The 17,429-nt window shown below is 44.1% G+C and overlaps 1 protein-coding gene across 1 annotated transcript; it reads left to right on the plus strand.

Annotated features, from left to right (window-relative positions):
• The first annotated feature begins 12,420 nt into the window (after positions 1-12,420).
• nog2 (noggin 2) lies at positions 12,421-15,038 on the plus strand. Its single transcript, XM_023411197.2, has one exon. The coding sequence runs from the start codon at positions 13,687-13,689 to the stop codon at positions 14,320-14,322; it is 636 nt and encodes a 211-aa protein (XP_023266965.1). The 5' UTR covers positions 12,421-13,686; the 3' UTR covers positions 14,323-15,038.
• Positions 15,039-17,429: the final 2,391 nt, after the last annotated feature.

Raw genomic sequence — 17,429 nt, forward strand, 5'->3', positions numbered from 1 at the left:
TACTACATGTGAGTGAGGACTTGAAGGTTTCAGGTAGCTCAGAATAAAAAGTTTGGAAACGGAGTTGAACTGCTAGTTTGAGTCAGATGACAGATCCAGAAATGACGAGGAAATAAGACAAAGGACAAATCTTGTATTTCAGCTGAATCCTGTGACGGATGGGCTTGTACGCTACACACACACACACACACACACATTCACACATACATCCATATTAACCCCAGCTCCAGCCCCCTTTGTGCAAAGGATGATGTCATGCCTTCTGAAAACATGTGGGGGGGCGGCGTCGGGGGGTTTAGGGGGGGATTCCTTTGGTCCTTTCAAGTTTGCAGGAGGAGCCTTGGGCCACGGCAGGGTAGACAGTTCGAGGGCAGGAGGCTCAACGCTGCCACTGCCCCCCCTCCCTCCATCCCACCCCACCCCAGCAAGCAGTCACATTAGGCACGCTCCGGCCACGCCATCAAAGGCCCCGGCTCACAGTGCACACATACACACACGCACACACACACACTTGCATCTGCACACACAAAAGTATGCATGCACACAGTTGCTTCCCGACTGCATGTACGGAGCCACAGAGCCGAACTCTGACACAAGTCAAACGAGCATGTTCACACTCAGATGAAACAAACGCGTGCCTAAAAATAACGACACACATGCATGCACACACAAAGGCCATACACACACACACACACACACACACACACACACACACACTCGCATACCAACAGATCAAACACGCACACACTTCAATCATGCCCACCCCCACCCACCCCCCCGGCTGTGTTATTGTTTTGAAAATATGATTGCGGTGACGGATGGGGTGGGGAGAGGAGAGGGCTCTGGCAGGGGCGAGTGGCAGGGCCCCTCTATTGTCCCCGACCAGTGTGAGTCTGTGTCCATAGCTATAGAAACTGGGGCCACACTGGGAAGGCATGCTTTCATCTCCACCACAGGCTCACCGCTGGCAATAAGGGGTCAAATAAATCCCCCTGGATGCAGTGGAGGGGGGGTAGTGAGTGGGGCGGATGGGGGGGGGTCGCAGGCACACACTCACACACTGAACGTGTTTACCTGAGCTATCTCATGTTCACACTTAAAATGCAGAGCTAGATCTTCAAACATGGTTTTGAAACAGACACACTTCAACTTCTTTCAGTGCTTCAGCTCATCACTGGTTTTAAGTTGTTTGCGTCGTGCGTCGTGTATTGTGTGTTTTCTTTTGTGCTGCAATGTATGTTTTATATTGTGTATCAGCGCTTCTGCTTCAACTGCCACTTCAACTTCCAACCAATTATTTTCATTATCGTTTAATCTGCTGATTATTGTCTCAATGAATCGATTAATTACTCGGCCTGTTTAAAGTCCCACATTAGTTGCATTGTCTCAGAATTCAAGGTTACGTCTTCAGATGACTCGTTTTCTCTGACCAACACTCCAAAAACTTTACTGTCATTTATGGCAAAGAAAAGCATCAAATTCTCACATTTGAGAACCTTAAAACACTCGATTATCAAAATAGTTGCTGATTAATTTTCTGTTGATTGTCTACTCGATTGATCAACTGATTACTGCAGCGCTATTTCAGTGCTTCAAATTCAGCCATAAATTTGAAATGGACACACTTCAACTTCTTTCAGTCCTTCTGTTTCAATTCAAGCACCACTTCGGCTAATTAAGTGCATTTTTTCAGCTATTGTGTGTGTGGATATATATATATATATATATATATATATATATATATATATATATATATATATATGTATGTTTCTCTATGTATAATGTTTCCACTACAACCTGTCAGTAACACATTTTTTGATTAAACTTAAAGAATGACATCCCTTACCATGAAACGTCACCTCTCTCGATATGACTTGAATCAGTACTTGAAAGTACTTTCATCTATTTTTTTGTACTGACCTGAGACCCTTGTCTGATCACAACAGAGGTGGTCCAGGTCACTGTGGGTAAACGCGCCCTGAGCGTACAGCACATGTAACACAGGATCATGATGTTGATCATCAGGATTCACAATGTCTTGACACATTCCAGACTGGCTGATTGCACACACACTTACGTGCACACACTGTATACACAAACAAAGACATGCAAAATTGCACACACACACTCTTTGACACACACACACACTCCCAGCACCGTTAGCAACACGCTCACACGTGCAAATAAATAAGCACTCATTCAAATACTTAGAGAACAGTGCTCTGCACAACGTGAATTCGACTAAAAGCCATTTCCTCAGAGGATCTTCATGACTCACACTGACCAGATTGTTTGATGGACCAGCCAGTCATCCTCCTCCATTCTTCTTCTCTGGTGTTATATCACACATATCCATCTCAGCTTCATCATCAAGGCCCTGAGCCCTGCCCTGCTGAGGACCAAAACCTTTACAGATTACTGCCAGACTCACTCATTATAATGCTGTGTGGGTGTGTGTGTGTGTGTGTATGTGTGTGTGTGTGTGTGTGTGTGTGTGTGTGTGTGTGTAAGGACTGACCAAACATTAGACAAACCCAGCCCACCAGATCACAGGTTTCTCTGTGCCACACATACATACACACAAAATATTCATATAGTGATATAATGGCTCAGTAAAAGCTCAGTAATGGGAGCTGTTTTAAGCTCCTATCAGGACGACATGCCTATCCCAGGTTCCCAAAACAACGCACAAAGCAGCTACTCTACCACTTACTTTAGCCTGATGCATCAACATGTGATAAAAATAAAAATTTACCAGTACACGCATAATTCAATACGATATAGGGAAAACCGGACGTTATGCACAACGCGAGCAACCAGCTGTCCTGTTAGCACCTGTGTGTGAGCGGTGCTGTGGGGTGGGGTGGGGTGCCTGGTGGAGCCAGAGCCAGTCAGAGAGTCACCAGGCCTGAGGAGAGGAGAGGAGAGAGGGAAGGTCAGCACCACCGCATGCCACAGACAGACTGACGATACTTCTACTGGGCTCCACGCCGGGGACCTGGCTGTAATTACACCACACACACACCCACACACACACACACACACACACACACACACACATGCACACACGCATGCATGCACTGTTACGAGACAGACTGAGAAAGGTGCCCGGCTCCTGAATTCTGTCCCTCTCTTTCCGCCTGTCTATCTCATTACAGTTTTATATCCACCATGACGTCCTCAATCACACACCTGAACAGCCTCAGAACTACATTTACAAGCAGTCTGGGTAGAGAAGTAACCTAAAACACAGACCTGTGATACATCAATTAAACTTGAGATATAGACCTAGGTAAAAATCACAGAAATTCTACACAAAATGGCCAAAGGTATGTGAACATAGGGGAATGACACCCATATCTCATTTCAAAACCATGGCCATTAATATTCTGATATAATAGCTTGAAATTTTAGAAAGGATTCCCACAAGATTTTGGAGAATGGTTTCTGATTTGCTCCCGCTCAGCTCAAACCTACTACTTGGGCTGGGTATTGCCACTGATTTCCCAAATCGATTCACTTCTGATTCACAAGGTGCAGATTCAATCAATCCGATTCCCTTCGATATCGATTCAGTTAAAGATATTTCAGTCACAAGACCAATGTTGTGTGGATAAGAATGAGATTCTCAGAGAACTAATGCTGTAAATTGTTTCTCTAACCTGATGCATTATCAGAAATATTAATGTTTTGATTAAGAATGGACCCCAAAGCAGTTACATGAATGTACTTTCTATTTAACATGGCCAACAGTTTACACACATCTCAAGAAATAATACTACCAGAGAGAGAACGCTGATATTGGGCAAATCTGAACCCCCCCCCCCCAAAAAAAAACAACAACATTAGGTTGGATGACAATGACAATGTGTATGAAATTCTTGCTTACTACATGGCATGGTTAAGCTTAGGAAAAGATTGTGGACATTGGAAATAAATTATGGTTAAGGTATATAATAGTCAATAGTAGGATTCAGTATGCTCTCACACAAACATGGATTTCCCAATTTTCTTTGTGAATGGACACTTGTAGTCTGAGCTCTCAACTGGCCAAATCCAAGGTTAAATAAGGTCAACAAGATTATTGGCACAAACCACAATTGTGATCCTGTTTGGCTCTTAGACTGACACCAGCACAGATCTCTGGTATCAATAGCTCCTTGTTGATCTACTTGGCCAGGCAGTTTGCCGTCTCTCTCTTCCTCTCTCTTCCTCTCTCTCTCTCTCTCTCTCTCTCTCTGTCTCTCTCTGTCTCTCTCGCTCGCTCGCTCGCTCTCTCTCCCTCCATGGGCCCTCTAACTTGTGAAAGTTATTGGAGTGTAAATGCGTTTAACAGCCTCTGTCTGTTGCTCCATGTATGGAGAGTGCTATCTGTTGTCTGCTTCTTCCTTCGTAGCTATCTGCGCCAGTAGCTCAAGGTTTCGAATTCAGTCCGAAAACAGTGTGTCTACTTGTGGGAACTGAGTAGTTAAATTATAATAATTGAATCTCTCTAACTGAATAAAAGATTGCAACAGACTTGTGAGAGGAGTTGGGGATTTTTTTTTTGTTTGTTTGTTTAAATTTTTTTTTTTTACCCATTTTTACAACCATTTTTGTACCAGTCACAGTTTTAGCATTATAAACTTTATAGAAAGAGGATTTGGGGCCTAGACTTGACATAATGTTTTTAGGTTTCACTGAGCAGTACTTTTGTTTGTAGTCATTTTAACTGTGCTGTCTATAGCTGCTCCCAAGCTAACATTTATTTCAGCGGGCGGTCAATTAAGAAGAGATTCTTATTTACAATGACAGGTGGGTGGGAATGGGTGTTCCCTGTTCCCACTGAGTTCCCAGTTAAAAAACCACCTTAATCCTTGATTGAGACATACGCAGTTTGAGCTTGAGGTCTAAGGGAGCTTTATTGTTCTGCTGTTCTTTAACCACAGCACAGCTTCAATTTCTCATGACTTTGTCACTTCATTACTCTCCTTCAGTTTTCATATGTGCCCCAGGACACCCCCGAGCCCGGTTCCATTTCCCTGCGGTGACAGAGAAAGGCAGACGCTCCCGTTTACTCATGGCTCCAGGGGCTTGTGGCTCCCGATTAGCAAACCAGTGTGAGTCAACATCTGGTACATCCCTTTGACAAACTATCTCTCTCAGCGCACACTCAGCCTGTTGTCAGACCCCTGTCCCTTTTCGTCCATTTCCCAAGCAGGCAGGCACCCCCTGGGCGGCAGTGCGCGCTTGCACATTGGCGAGACATTTCCCAAAGCCTTCCCAGTCCTCCTGGCATCTCAACAGGCTGTCACCTTCTTACCCTCCTGCGTGTTCCACAAACATACCAGAGGGCCAGAGGGCAGCAGGGGCCAGCGCTGCCCGTTTGTCGACATGCTTGATTGGGGTTGGGGGCGGCAGGACTCGTTCAGGTCGCGACACTGATGTGGTCCGTCGTGTCTGTGAACCTGCGGTGATTATATGACTGCATTCCATCCAGGACAGAGGAGTTTTTAATGCGGTTTTAAAGGCTGCCAGGTTTAAACAGGGCAACCTCAATCTGAATCCTGTCACAGACCAATGAAGACGCCATCGTAGAGTTTCCCTCCCTTTGTTTTTGTTACGCAGTGCCAGTCTATGAAAGTATCTTGGCTCTAGACTCAACAGAACACACATGCTGAGGAGAGTGTCAGGCAAAGGAACATCTGTTGTGGTCAGTGGCTGTGGGCAAACGGTTTCATTTCGACAAGATGGCCTGTGGCAACACAATGGCTTAGTGGTTGGGAGAATGACCGAATTGCCAGTACTTGTGGTCAGGGTTTACCTAAGTTGGACAGAGCTTCTGAAAGACATGTGGTCACGTTTTACATCAAATTACTCTTAAGTTAGTGATATAAAAAAAAGTGTAATGACATCGTCTTGACACAGCTGTGTTTCAAAATTTGATCTTTTCAAGTGGAACTGTGGAGTTTGAAGTAACCTATTCATTTCAAATTATTTTTTTGTCTGAAGTCTTTATTCCACTGTAGTTAGGCTACTTTTCCATTTGTCATCTTCGGTACACCAAGAGCACAGAAAGTTATTTTATAACAACAAGTATGCAGAGTGTGATCAATAGAGCATGCCAACGATGATTTCACTGATGAGAATGTAGATTAAAATGACAGATTGAATCTTGAGGATCCGTGAGTAGTGAAAACACATGACTTAACTGTCCAAATAAACTGATATACTGTATGTTCCGCTATCACAGCTCTCATATCTCAGCTGTGGCATCCATTCAAACACTGCTTGACGTCTTAAACCGGCCAAGTCTGTCCAGAGGAATGTGGAGCAGTGGTCCGCGTGGCTCTCTGAAGACGTTTGTGTGTTTGTGTTTTAGTGTGTAAAGCAGAGGCCTTTAGGTCGTAACATTGCTGGCATCCTTTTTATTTTCCGTTTTCTTTCTCTATCTCTCTCTCTGTCTTGCGCTCTCTGCCTCTCTTGGCTGATGTGCCACCATGGAGAAGGCAACAGTGACCCTATTGTGAACGGTGGGAATTGGGCAGCAGGCCAATGATGTCATCCTGCCATAGGGAAGACCAGGGGGAACGCCCTCCTGGCGTTCGGAATGCACTATTTTTTCCTGTTGTTTTCCGGAAGGCGGTGATCAATTTAATTCCACCCTCATCACTCCCTGCTGCGGGGGTTGGGGGGCAGGGGGGCGAACGAGGGAAGGAGGGAGGAAGGGCAAGAGGAGGAGGAGATGCAGAGAATAGGATAAGGATGGGGCACTTTCTCACTCGACCAAAATGGGGTGCAATAAATAAAACGAAAGGAGGGGAAAAGAGGAAGATCACGGGATGGTCTGAACTGTTGAGATCCTTTTTTGTTTTTTAAACTTTGTAAGATGTGAAAAGGGTAATCACCCTGGAATGCCATGATGTCACACCAACTTCCCCAATTAAAAGTTGCCGGGCATCATTACAGAAGAAATAAGGGGAATGGCTTACGGAAAACTAACAGGTCCTAACTCCAAGTAACCCCGGTGACCTAAAACAGTGATTCTAAGTAGACGCAGACGTTCACTCTTTTCACAACGACCAAATGTACCTACAGTGCTGTCATCTTTCTGAGGTATTTTAATACTTCTGCTGAGGTAGGCTACTTTGCAAACTACTGTAACTTTTACTTGTTTAAAGGATCATTTTAGTTTATTACAAGTTGGCTTTTATTTTTATTCATCTATTTTTTTCATAGCCTCATTGCGCTAGGGATGCCAATGTCAGTCTGTCTGTCAGTCGACTGATCAGTCGGTCCACCACTTTGGTCCTAACTGGAACATCCCAAAAACTACTGAACCGATCGCCATGAAATTTTATAGACATTTTATAGAGAATGACTCTTATTGACGTTTTCACTTGCACCAGTGAGTTCACATTTTCACTTAGCCTATCCTGTGAAATATCTCAACATCTACCAGATGGAATGGCACAAAAATTTTTGCCCATATTCATGTCTCCCAGATGATATACCTTAATGACTTTCCCTCTAATGCCACCATTTAGGTTCACAATCGTGGTTTTGAGTGAAAAATATCTCTACAACTATTGTGCACATTGTTATGATATTTGAAGGAGACATCCATGCCCCTCTCAGGATGAACTGCACTTACATTAGTGATCCTTTAACTTTACATCTGATGCCATCAATTTGAAATTTTAATAAATCTAATACTGTGACTTAACACTTGCAAAACTGATAGCATTTCCATCAGCCTCAGCAGTACAACTTGTACTGTGTGCAGTGTTAATTAGCAAATGTTAGCACGCTAACACACTGGACAAAGATGATGAACATGGTGGGCTAAACATTATACCTGCTTAACATCAGCATGTCAACATTGTCACTGTAAGCATGTTAGCATGCTGATGTTAGTATAAAGCAAGTGCAGTCTTGCGGAGCTGCTGGCATGGCTGTCGACTCTGTCTTATCATTTTGGCCACCATTTCCATCCATTATTGTATTCACCAAAGTGCTGAGATTTGGGAAAATTGCTCCAGTGAGGTCCAGTGAGTCAAGAAACATGAACAGTCTGACAATCATACAGGTTGAAAATAAGGCAGCAGTTTAGCCAGATTATAAAAACCACTTTGTTGGCAGGTAAAATCGTAATCCCTCATTGCAAAGAAGAAGATTGCACATAACTATGGTAAGTATGGAAGGCCAAAGTTGAACCAAGAAGGCAGTCTAACTGTGGACAATTTGAGTAAGAACTGGCCTTCAGATATCTTCAAAATAAGTTTAGCTAACCTGGAGGTTGGTTTATAACCAACATGATAGTCTGACTGCCAGTTTTTCTGGCCCTCTGTGATTTCCTTTCACTGTAAGCTCAGATCTTAGCAGTTAACTTAATGAGAACAGTAACATCATTATTACCTGTAGGAATAACTGTCAAAACTACAAAGATCAGTTGTAATATGCCAGAAGTACCCTTTGAGTCAAGTAGCAATCCTTGTACTTCAGCAGAGTATTTTTAGATTCTTTCGGCCTCTGGCTTTGCACGTGCTCAACTATACAGGATTTTCGTAAGAGGCAAAATCAAGTATTGTACAACTCCAGTAATGAGTGACTGAACACGTACAAAATCTAAAGCAAAACATTTATATTCATTGAGTGTGTGTGCCACAGTGATGTTTTTCTGGCTGCGCTTGAATTCATCAGCCTTTGAGTTCAAAGTGGGGCCTGCCATCACATCACAAAGCCACTGAGCCGTCTACGATATGATCACCATTAATCACAGCTTGTGATCAAGCATCGAGCTGCATTTTCTCCATCACGGCTGGAATGCCGTAGTAGAAACAAAGGATGCAGGGCCATACTCAGATTGACTTCAGATTGCACATCAGCGTGGTGTGGCATTCTTTCAATAACAAGGACAAGCTATACACTTAGTGCCGTTTTCTTTTCTTCTCCTTGTCATCAGTGGAGAGGGGGAAAATATCACTTTGATGCTGTTTACTGGGTATTTTGCAAAAATAACTTTATGATGAATTTTAGGGGAGAGAAAAAAATGTAGAGGGGGCTTCAAAAGTAGTGTTAACGGGAGACAGATTTTTGACATGCTTCCCGAGCCATCTGCTTTGGGTTAAGGCTCGGAGACAGAGTCGAATATGGGGGAGAGAGAAGAGGGGAGTAAGACTGGAGAAGATGGCGAGGGCAGCAGGGAATAGAGGGAATGTAATATTGACAGGCAACGGTGAAAGCTATTTATTTGCTTTGCAAACTTTTCTGTTTTGAATTGTTGTGGCATGGGGTGTATGTGTATGCAAAACAAGAGATATCTCTCTTGCCAGTCCAAAGATATAATAAGTTTTACTTGTTCATAGAGCTATTACAACAAAAATATTGAAGTACATACTGGATTTTACAACAGAAACAAACTGTGGTTCCAGTTTCCAGTTCTTGGACATATTTAGTTCAAAATACTTCAAAATATTTCTGCAGTTTTGACTACTACAAGAAACCAGTTAAAGCTCTGGTTGGTTCCGAAATCTGTCGTCCTGCCAAAGACCCAACAGAGAGTGTTCTGGTGGAGACGCCACAACACAAAACTAATTAGGAGACGTGCTCCAGGCATATCTGTTGATTTGAAGGGAGGAAGGCTTGGGGATTTCAGGGTTGCACTATCTCTGCCACTCCAGACTATTTCCAAATGGCCACAGCACATTGCCAAATTCCTTAACTTTCCTTATCTCCTGACATTAGCTCATTTAATGGTGCAAGAAAACGATATGTGATGCAAAAAAACAATGTTGATTTTGTTGCTCCAGCTCTGCTTGGTGATGTTTTTTGTCTTGTTCTCTCAGTCTCTCCCGTCTACTCCCCTCTCTCCTCTCAGAGCTGTCCGTCTCCATCCACCCCCCTGTGCCATTCTACCAGTCCCTAGTGGGCACAGTCAGCCAGTCTGGCCAGACCTGCCCCTTGCTGTGGCCCTGCACTGGATAAGCTTCTACCTGGACCTTGGGTACAGGCCTTTGTATAGAGCCGTGGGGGTGTTAGTGTGTGTATGTGTTTGTGTATGTGTTTCGTGTATACGTGTATGTGTGTATAGCATTCACAGCAGAGACGGAGAAGGGGGTCCTATCTGTGCCTAAGGGCTGCCCCCCAATGCACCCTCACCATGCGCCCTATTCAGACCTAAGGGAGCGTGAACAATCACTGCAAAACCAAAGAGCTAAGTCCCCTTGTTATACAAGCCCAGTTTTCAGCACCAGCCCCACCTCTCTCCTCCATGGTGCATCCCACCCCCATCCCAGCCCCACTTGTCAGAGGTTGACGGGCTTCGTTAAAACGAGCCGTGCTCCTTTTATGGCTTTATTTAATTAGCTATTCCACAGCAAACTGCCATCCGGCACCACCACTACCACTGCACCCCCCCCCCCCCCCCCCCCCTTTTGCTGAAACCACCACCATCTTCATCGCCACCTCCACTGCCCTCACCCCCACCGACTCAACATCATCACCACCACTATCCCTCCCCACTGTGCTCACCGGTCCCCTCTTCTTGTCTTTATCTCTTGTAATTAGCCAGGGGATGGGGGTGGACTCATTGCTGGGTTGCTCGACAGTATTAGTGCTTGAGACAAGGAGGAAGGGAAGTGTCTCTCCCTGCATGGGGGTTTTCTCTCTCAGTCCACCACCCCAAGACCCATGGAAGAAGACAATGGAAAGGGCCAGTTCTACAGTAGCCAGCTCAGCCTTACTGTCCCCGCTGCCCACTGAGCTCTGTCTGCGCTGGCACCCTAATCATTAACCAGATTATGACTTTGTGTGTCTGCATGCATGTCGGAGGGGTTGGTGGGAATTTACTCATAGGATGTAAAAGACTCTTTGCATGTGGTTAATGCAGTTAAGCTTAGTTAATGAAGTCTCTTAATCATGGCAGACACTAAAATTGGAGCACTTGTGATAAAAGTTCTTCCATCCTTCAACAGGAGAGTTTTTTGATATCATACCCATAGTGAGCATGATTCAGGTTTATTACTTTATTTTGGCATAAGTTCCCCAACGTTGGTTTTTTAAGATCTTTGATCGAAATACTGGTGAGCAATTTCTCTTGAGCTGCACCAGAACTATGAGCGCACATTCCTTCCACATGCACTCAAACATGAGTAGTCAAACAGTGAGGGAGAGAGTCTGGGGAGGCCCTGGCTGCAGGTCCACACCGTGCTGGATCGACGCCCTCTAGTGACCACTACAAAAGACAAGCATATAATGACAGGTCGAAATACCCAATAACCACTGTCAGCCTATCCAAAGTGAGGAGGATAAATACAAACAATCTAGAACCAGGATCAAATTCAGAGGATTAACACGTATTAACCACCTTTTATGACTCTTTTTTTTTTTTTATGAAATCATGAGTAAAACTTTTTGTATGAATGAGTTTTTTAATTGTTAAATTAGGTTTAATGAAGTTGATTGCTGTTTGATCGACTGAATCAACTTCACCACGGTTTCTTATGCATTAGAATAAAATTTAAAAAAAATAAATAAAAAAAAAGACTAGATTTGAATAAACTTAACATGTGTTCTTATGGCTGAACAACATGTTTAAATACATTAACCTGATAGTCAATAAAATAAACTGAATGCTTTTAAGTAGCATTATAGGAGGACCAACATAGTTCAAGTAAAAGTAAAAAGTCCTGCATTGCCTAATGACTGCTTAGCATGGGAAAGGTACCGCTTAGTTATCCATGGCCATTTATAGCCCTTAATTACGCGCCTATTTTGTGACCCCTGAGTTCAACGGGCCAATTCCTGTGTGGACCCAAATCCTGACGAACAAAGGTGGAATGTGATGCCCCTTTTCCGTGGACAAGCTACTAAACGTTTCCCATCAATTTCATGGGAAAGTTCATGCCAAGGAAACTCTTAAACGCTTCAGCTGAATATTGACAGCGTATTGAACCTATTAGTGCATCTCAGACGGTTCGCTGATGAAAAGCACAGACTCTGAAAAGTGTTGCCATGTCGTTTAGAGCGCGGGTTGGATTTCATAAATTCTGTAATATGCATAACGTTGTTCATGTTGTGGAATATTACACTATAATACGGGATAAAACTGGTGCTTTAGGACCCAGTTGATCCTCCTGATTGTGGCTGATATTTTCCACGTTGTGAGGGGCTGTCTCTTATACACATCTCCCCTCTGACACTTTGTACCGTCGGAGGGGGATATTTAACTTGGGACTGAGCACCACTCGCTACAGACACACTCACACACCTGTCTCTTATACACATCTCCCCTCTGACACTTTGTACCGTCGGAGGGGGATATTTAACTTGGGACTGAGCACCACTCGCTACAGACACACTCACACACCTGTCTCTTATACACATCTCCCCTCTGACACTTTGTACCGTCGGAGGGGGATATTTAACTTGGGACTGAGCACCACTCGCTACAGACACACTCACACACAGTGTGCCTAAGCAAAGAAACGCTCCAGCGCCAAGTCTCTCAGACTCCTGAAGTAGGAGCGACTCAGTAGGAGCTTCTGTACCAGTTATCAAAGGAGTAGAAACGCTCCCTCAGGAATTGACCGCTTGCACCAACCGGGCAAAAAGGCTCCATATTATGGACTGTCTCGTCATGCAGCGACAGAGGGATCTGGAGCTTTTCTGAAAGGATTCAGCAATGCCACAGTGAAAGGAACGCTGAACTGACAACGTTTACTGGCTTTCTGCAGTTTGCATTTGCTTTGCACCGACACAGCAAATTTGCTGTAAAGCCACTTTTCAGCGTTTTTTTATTACATGCACAGCCGAGAGTTCTGTGGGAATATTACAGCCTGTGACTTTCATGTGAAAAAAAAACTGCTCTGCGATCTGGAACATCCTCTGGAAAGATAAATGGCTGTTATTTCATAAGTTGAGATTGCATCCCACTGCGGCGCAGTTTCCTCTAAGTTTTTGGACATTTTCAGTAAGGTGCACATATCGACGGCTGGAATACCACAAGGGACTGACTGCATAGACTTACTCCTCAGTCCATGGATTGTGCGCCCTGGGACCTTGTCAAACCTGAGAGCGTCAGGCGACGTTAAGAGAAGCCACGTTTATAAAAGCCGTGCGTAAAAATAACATTGGCCAAGGCAGCCCTCATTGCCGGGCGCGTGACATTTAAAACTTGGTGAGGTACTCTTTTGTGCGCCCTTCTCTCTCTCAGGACGCTCCGGATCTATTCTGTCTCTTTAGAAAACACTTCATTCCATGCAGCTCTCGCCTCGGCCGCTGTCATCCAGTGTAGACAGTTCGTCGTGGCTTCGAGTCCCCGGGGTAACCATGACAACCGAAAGAAACCCAAAGTGAATCCAAGGGAGCGGGGTGAGGCCGGAGAGAGCGTGAATAGAGTTTTCCCCATTTTGTTTTGTGCTTTTTTTGGTTTAGACTAAATACTTTCTGCAAAGCAGGAGCACAGCTTCGCGCTGCAGTTGCATCAGCGGGCAAATTGCAAAGTTGAAGGAGCCCTAAAAAGCAAAGCACTCCGCTCCATGTCATTCAAACCCGACGTGGTCTATTAAAAGTATCGCCTTGCTGGTGACTGAACTTCTACTATTTATGAAGCCCCGGGCTAAGCATTGCAGAGAACACAGTAACCGGGAAAAGAACTGAATATTCTTTACGCGAGAAGAGCCGGTGCGTAAAACAACAGGAATAATGGGCCTCTCACAAACGCTGCTCGTTTACGTGCTGGTGTGCGTTCACCTTGGAGTTTCCCAGCATTACCTTCGCCTCCGTCCATCGCCCAGTGATCACCTCCCTGTGCCCGACCTGAAGGAGGACCCCGACCCGGAGTACGATCCCCGGGAGCAGGACTTGGCCGAGAGGACTCTGAGGAAAAAGCTCGGCAGTAACTTTGACCCCAACTTCATGTCCATCAGCTCACCCATGCTGGTGAACCTCTCCGCGCCAGACAACCAGGTGAAGCTGCAGGGGCCCATGCCCAACGAGATTAAAAAACTGGACCTCACAGAGACCCCTTATGGAAAGCGGGTAAAAGTGGGCAAGAAAGCCCGTAGGAAATTTCTGCAGTGGCTGTGGACCTATACGCACTGCCCAGTGGTGTACACCTGGAAGGATTTGGGCGTGAGGTTCTGGCCACGTTACATCAAGGAGGGAAACTGTTTCTCTGAGCGCTCTTGCTCCTTCCCTGAGGGGATGTCTTGCAAGCCCGTCAAGTCAATCAACAAGATTTTCCTGCGGTGGTATTGTCAAGGGTTTCTAAGACAGAAATACTGTACGTGGATACAGGTGCAATACCCAATCATCTCAGAGTGCAAGTGTTCGTGCTGATTTTCTCTAAGGAAGTAGCGGTGGTCGAGGGGGGAGTGGACTGGAAATACGGTTTCTATTGCACTGTTAACTCTCTACAGAGGTGGGCACCATAGCAAATCTATTTTTTTATATAGCATTTTAAGTGAAATACCAACATTGTACATATTTAAGAAAAATGCAGCTATTTTTTCTAATTGAACCAGGACCATATTTTATTCTCAGCCCTGAAACGCTGTTTTGGGGGGAACACGAGCACTTCATAAGGAAGAGCTTTTTTTTTGATATTTTTTATGAGACATTGAAGATGGGATGCATATGCTACACTTCTCCAAGAGGTGAACTTTTTTTTTTTTTTCAACTGAACATTGATGCTGACTGTTATTTCACTGCAATGCTGCCTAGAGTTTTTTGTATAATATTAATATCAATAATAATTAAATTGTAAAAAAAAAAAAGAAGTTGAGGTTAAAGATATATATAAAGGCGTGAACTCAGCTTTTTTGGAATACATAGTATTGTAGAAATAAACAAATCTGTACGTTTTATTTATTATTTTAACGATTGTGAGTATAGAGCATAAGGAAAGAGAATAGCAGAGTATACCAGAAAAAAATATGGGAGATGTCTACTTGAATATTTCTAAAAATGACAAAAAAATAAATAAAAAAGTAAAACATATCAGTGTACATGTTATGGTTACACGTTTTAGCAATAAAGCCTATCTTTTCAACATGTGTTAGTGTCAAGCCATGTTGCTTACAACGAGTGTCTATATCCAGGGGGGCGTGTACACTGTAAAAAATATCATCTGAACATGTTGTCTCATCCAGTCTGGAAATCTTTCCCTGCAAGAGAAGAAGTCTGCCGGTGGCTTTCATCATTTCACTTGTTTCCAACAGGGTTTCATTTACAGGATTTTCTATAAATAAGTGTCATAAAAATGTTTCAGAAAGAGTCTCTGATTGAGTTTTCTTCAATTGGAAACCATTGAAATTGAGCCACGTTTTATGAAAATACAGAAGACGATGTCAGGCTGATATTTTTTGCAGTGTAGACGGTCGGGCTCCGGAGTGGAGTGGAGTTACTGACTGCACATTAAGTCCAGGCTTCAGTGGCTCTTGTGTGGACTGCCTGATGCTCCACGCCGTCACAGTGATTTTAGAAAGGGCTGATTTACTACGCTGTGTAATGCGCAACACACACCCCGAGCGCCTCCACAGAACTGGCATTCATTTGTCTCAGCACAGGGAGAGAGAGAGAGCGAGAGGAGAGGAGAGGCCACGCACATTCATCTCCCTCCCTGTCTGTGCACACGCTCGTTTCATGGCTCCGAGGTGTTAACATAATGGGTAAAATATGATTCAGACATTTCAAACAGTGTCAGATGATGAAATGGCCAGCGTGTGTATACGCGCAAGCCAGGGGCGTCTGGGGTCTGTGCTTTTTACTCTGGAAGCTCCACACAAGTTCCACTGAGGTATTTGTATAGAGGTGGACTGGAGCAGACCGGCGCCTATTCAAGTCTGACCGCCCTGGAGAGAAAAAAAAAACACAAAGCCCATAAAACAATGGTCAACTGTTTTTGACGTTAGCAGACTATTAATTGGAGAGCTGGGGTATGCTGTCTGCAACTTAAAGAGATATGGCCAATTAAACGCGCTGGAGACGCGCAGGGAAATGAAGTCCTATGAAATCAAAGCGAGGAGTCATTTTCTGTAAGTAGGGGGTTTTTATGGTGTTTATATTATTCCTCAAATACAATCAACGACTTAAACAGAGCTATGACCAAATGTCTGAAAGCTAAAAGCAGCTTGTGTAGTATTTCCACTGAGCGCATCTTGTGTGCGTTAAAGTGATTTGTGTTTTTGCGGGAAGAGCTGGATTTGACACTTGCCGCCCGGTTATTGTGACAGAACCACTGAGGGGATTTGGTAAGCAGAGGAGAAGAACTGCAGCATGCCAAAGGAGGAGGAGGAGGAAGAGGAGAAGGAGCAGGAGGGGGGCTGCTTTCCTTACTGTCAGCTTCTTTCTTGATGATGTCTCGGGGTTTTTAGAAACTGCGTCTCTGACTCGACGGCGCCACTCAGCCGCCCCCTCTCGACTGCGCAGAATGAGGCACTTTGGGAAACAGTAACCCTTTCAGGCTCTGCCCGGAGAGTATTTTAGAAGCGTGTGAAAGGCAATACGCCGCCCTGGCTCCAGCCAGTTAGGTGCGCACCTTTTAGAAACAGACCCTGCCAGCCAGTCAGATCAGCGGTTCTCAAAGTGGGGTCCGGGGACCTACAGGTGGTCCTTAAGGGGATTCCAGGGGGTCCTCAGCAAAATTATAAATAGGTAAATTACAGCAAAGTGCTTAATTCAGAAGAAATAACCCGATTTTTGAGTGTGTATGCACAGCAGTCATGTAACACTATCATTATCAGCTCCTCACTGTCAGTGCCAGGTATTAAAAAAACAACTACAATCTTCTCAGTTGGGAGTCTCTGCACACAAATCTCATTAAATGAAAGACTTCACGTTTGTCCCTTTGTGTTTAAATCAAATGTGATCAGGAAACATATTTTAAATTATATAATCTGGGGTTATTATTTTATAACTCCCACTGTCACGAACATGTCTGATTGGATAAACTCACTTTTCTAACCTTTGCTATTTGTTCAAAATCCATCCCCAGCTTTAAATCGACTGTACATCCACTATATTAATCCCTTCCTAGAAATAGGAACCTTTTGAATACAGAGTTAATATAGAAGCATCTAACACGGTTGGAGGTTAAATACGGACCATGTGGGGTTTTTTTCTTACACCCGGGGAAAAATGCCAGTCCTCAAATGAGCAACTGCCAGAGACTCCTGTCTTCACTTTATGCAAAACTTCAATGTTGACTAAATCACTGCTTTGCACCATTCATAAAATCTTTACTTTCATTTATCAACAAATCACAAAACTTCATCATAAAATTAAGTTGAGGTCAGTTTACAGTCCTCGCGGCCACAGACAGACTCTTGACTGACATGTTATGCTGGGAAAAATTAGAAAACGTCTCCCATCAACACCATCAGAGCGCCACATGTGAAGTGTTGACACGTCAGAGCAGCCTGCATTCATACACTGTCCATAAAAAT

Source organism: Seriola lalandi, unplaced genomic scaffold (assembly GCF_002814215.2).
Source record: "Seriola lalandi dorsalis isolate HSWRI2012SDOR001 ecotype SW California unplaced genomic scaffold, Sedor1 jcf7180002054464, whole genome shotgun sequence".
Taxonomy (NCBI): Eukaryota; Metazoa; Chordata; class Actinopteri; order Carangiformes; family Carangidae; genus Seriola; species Seriola lalandi.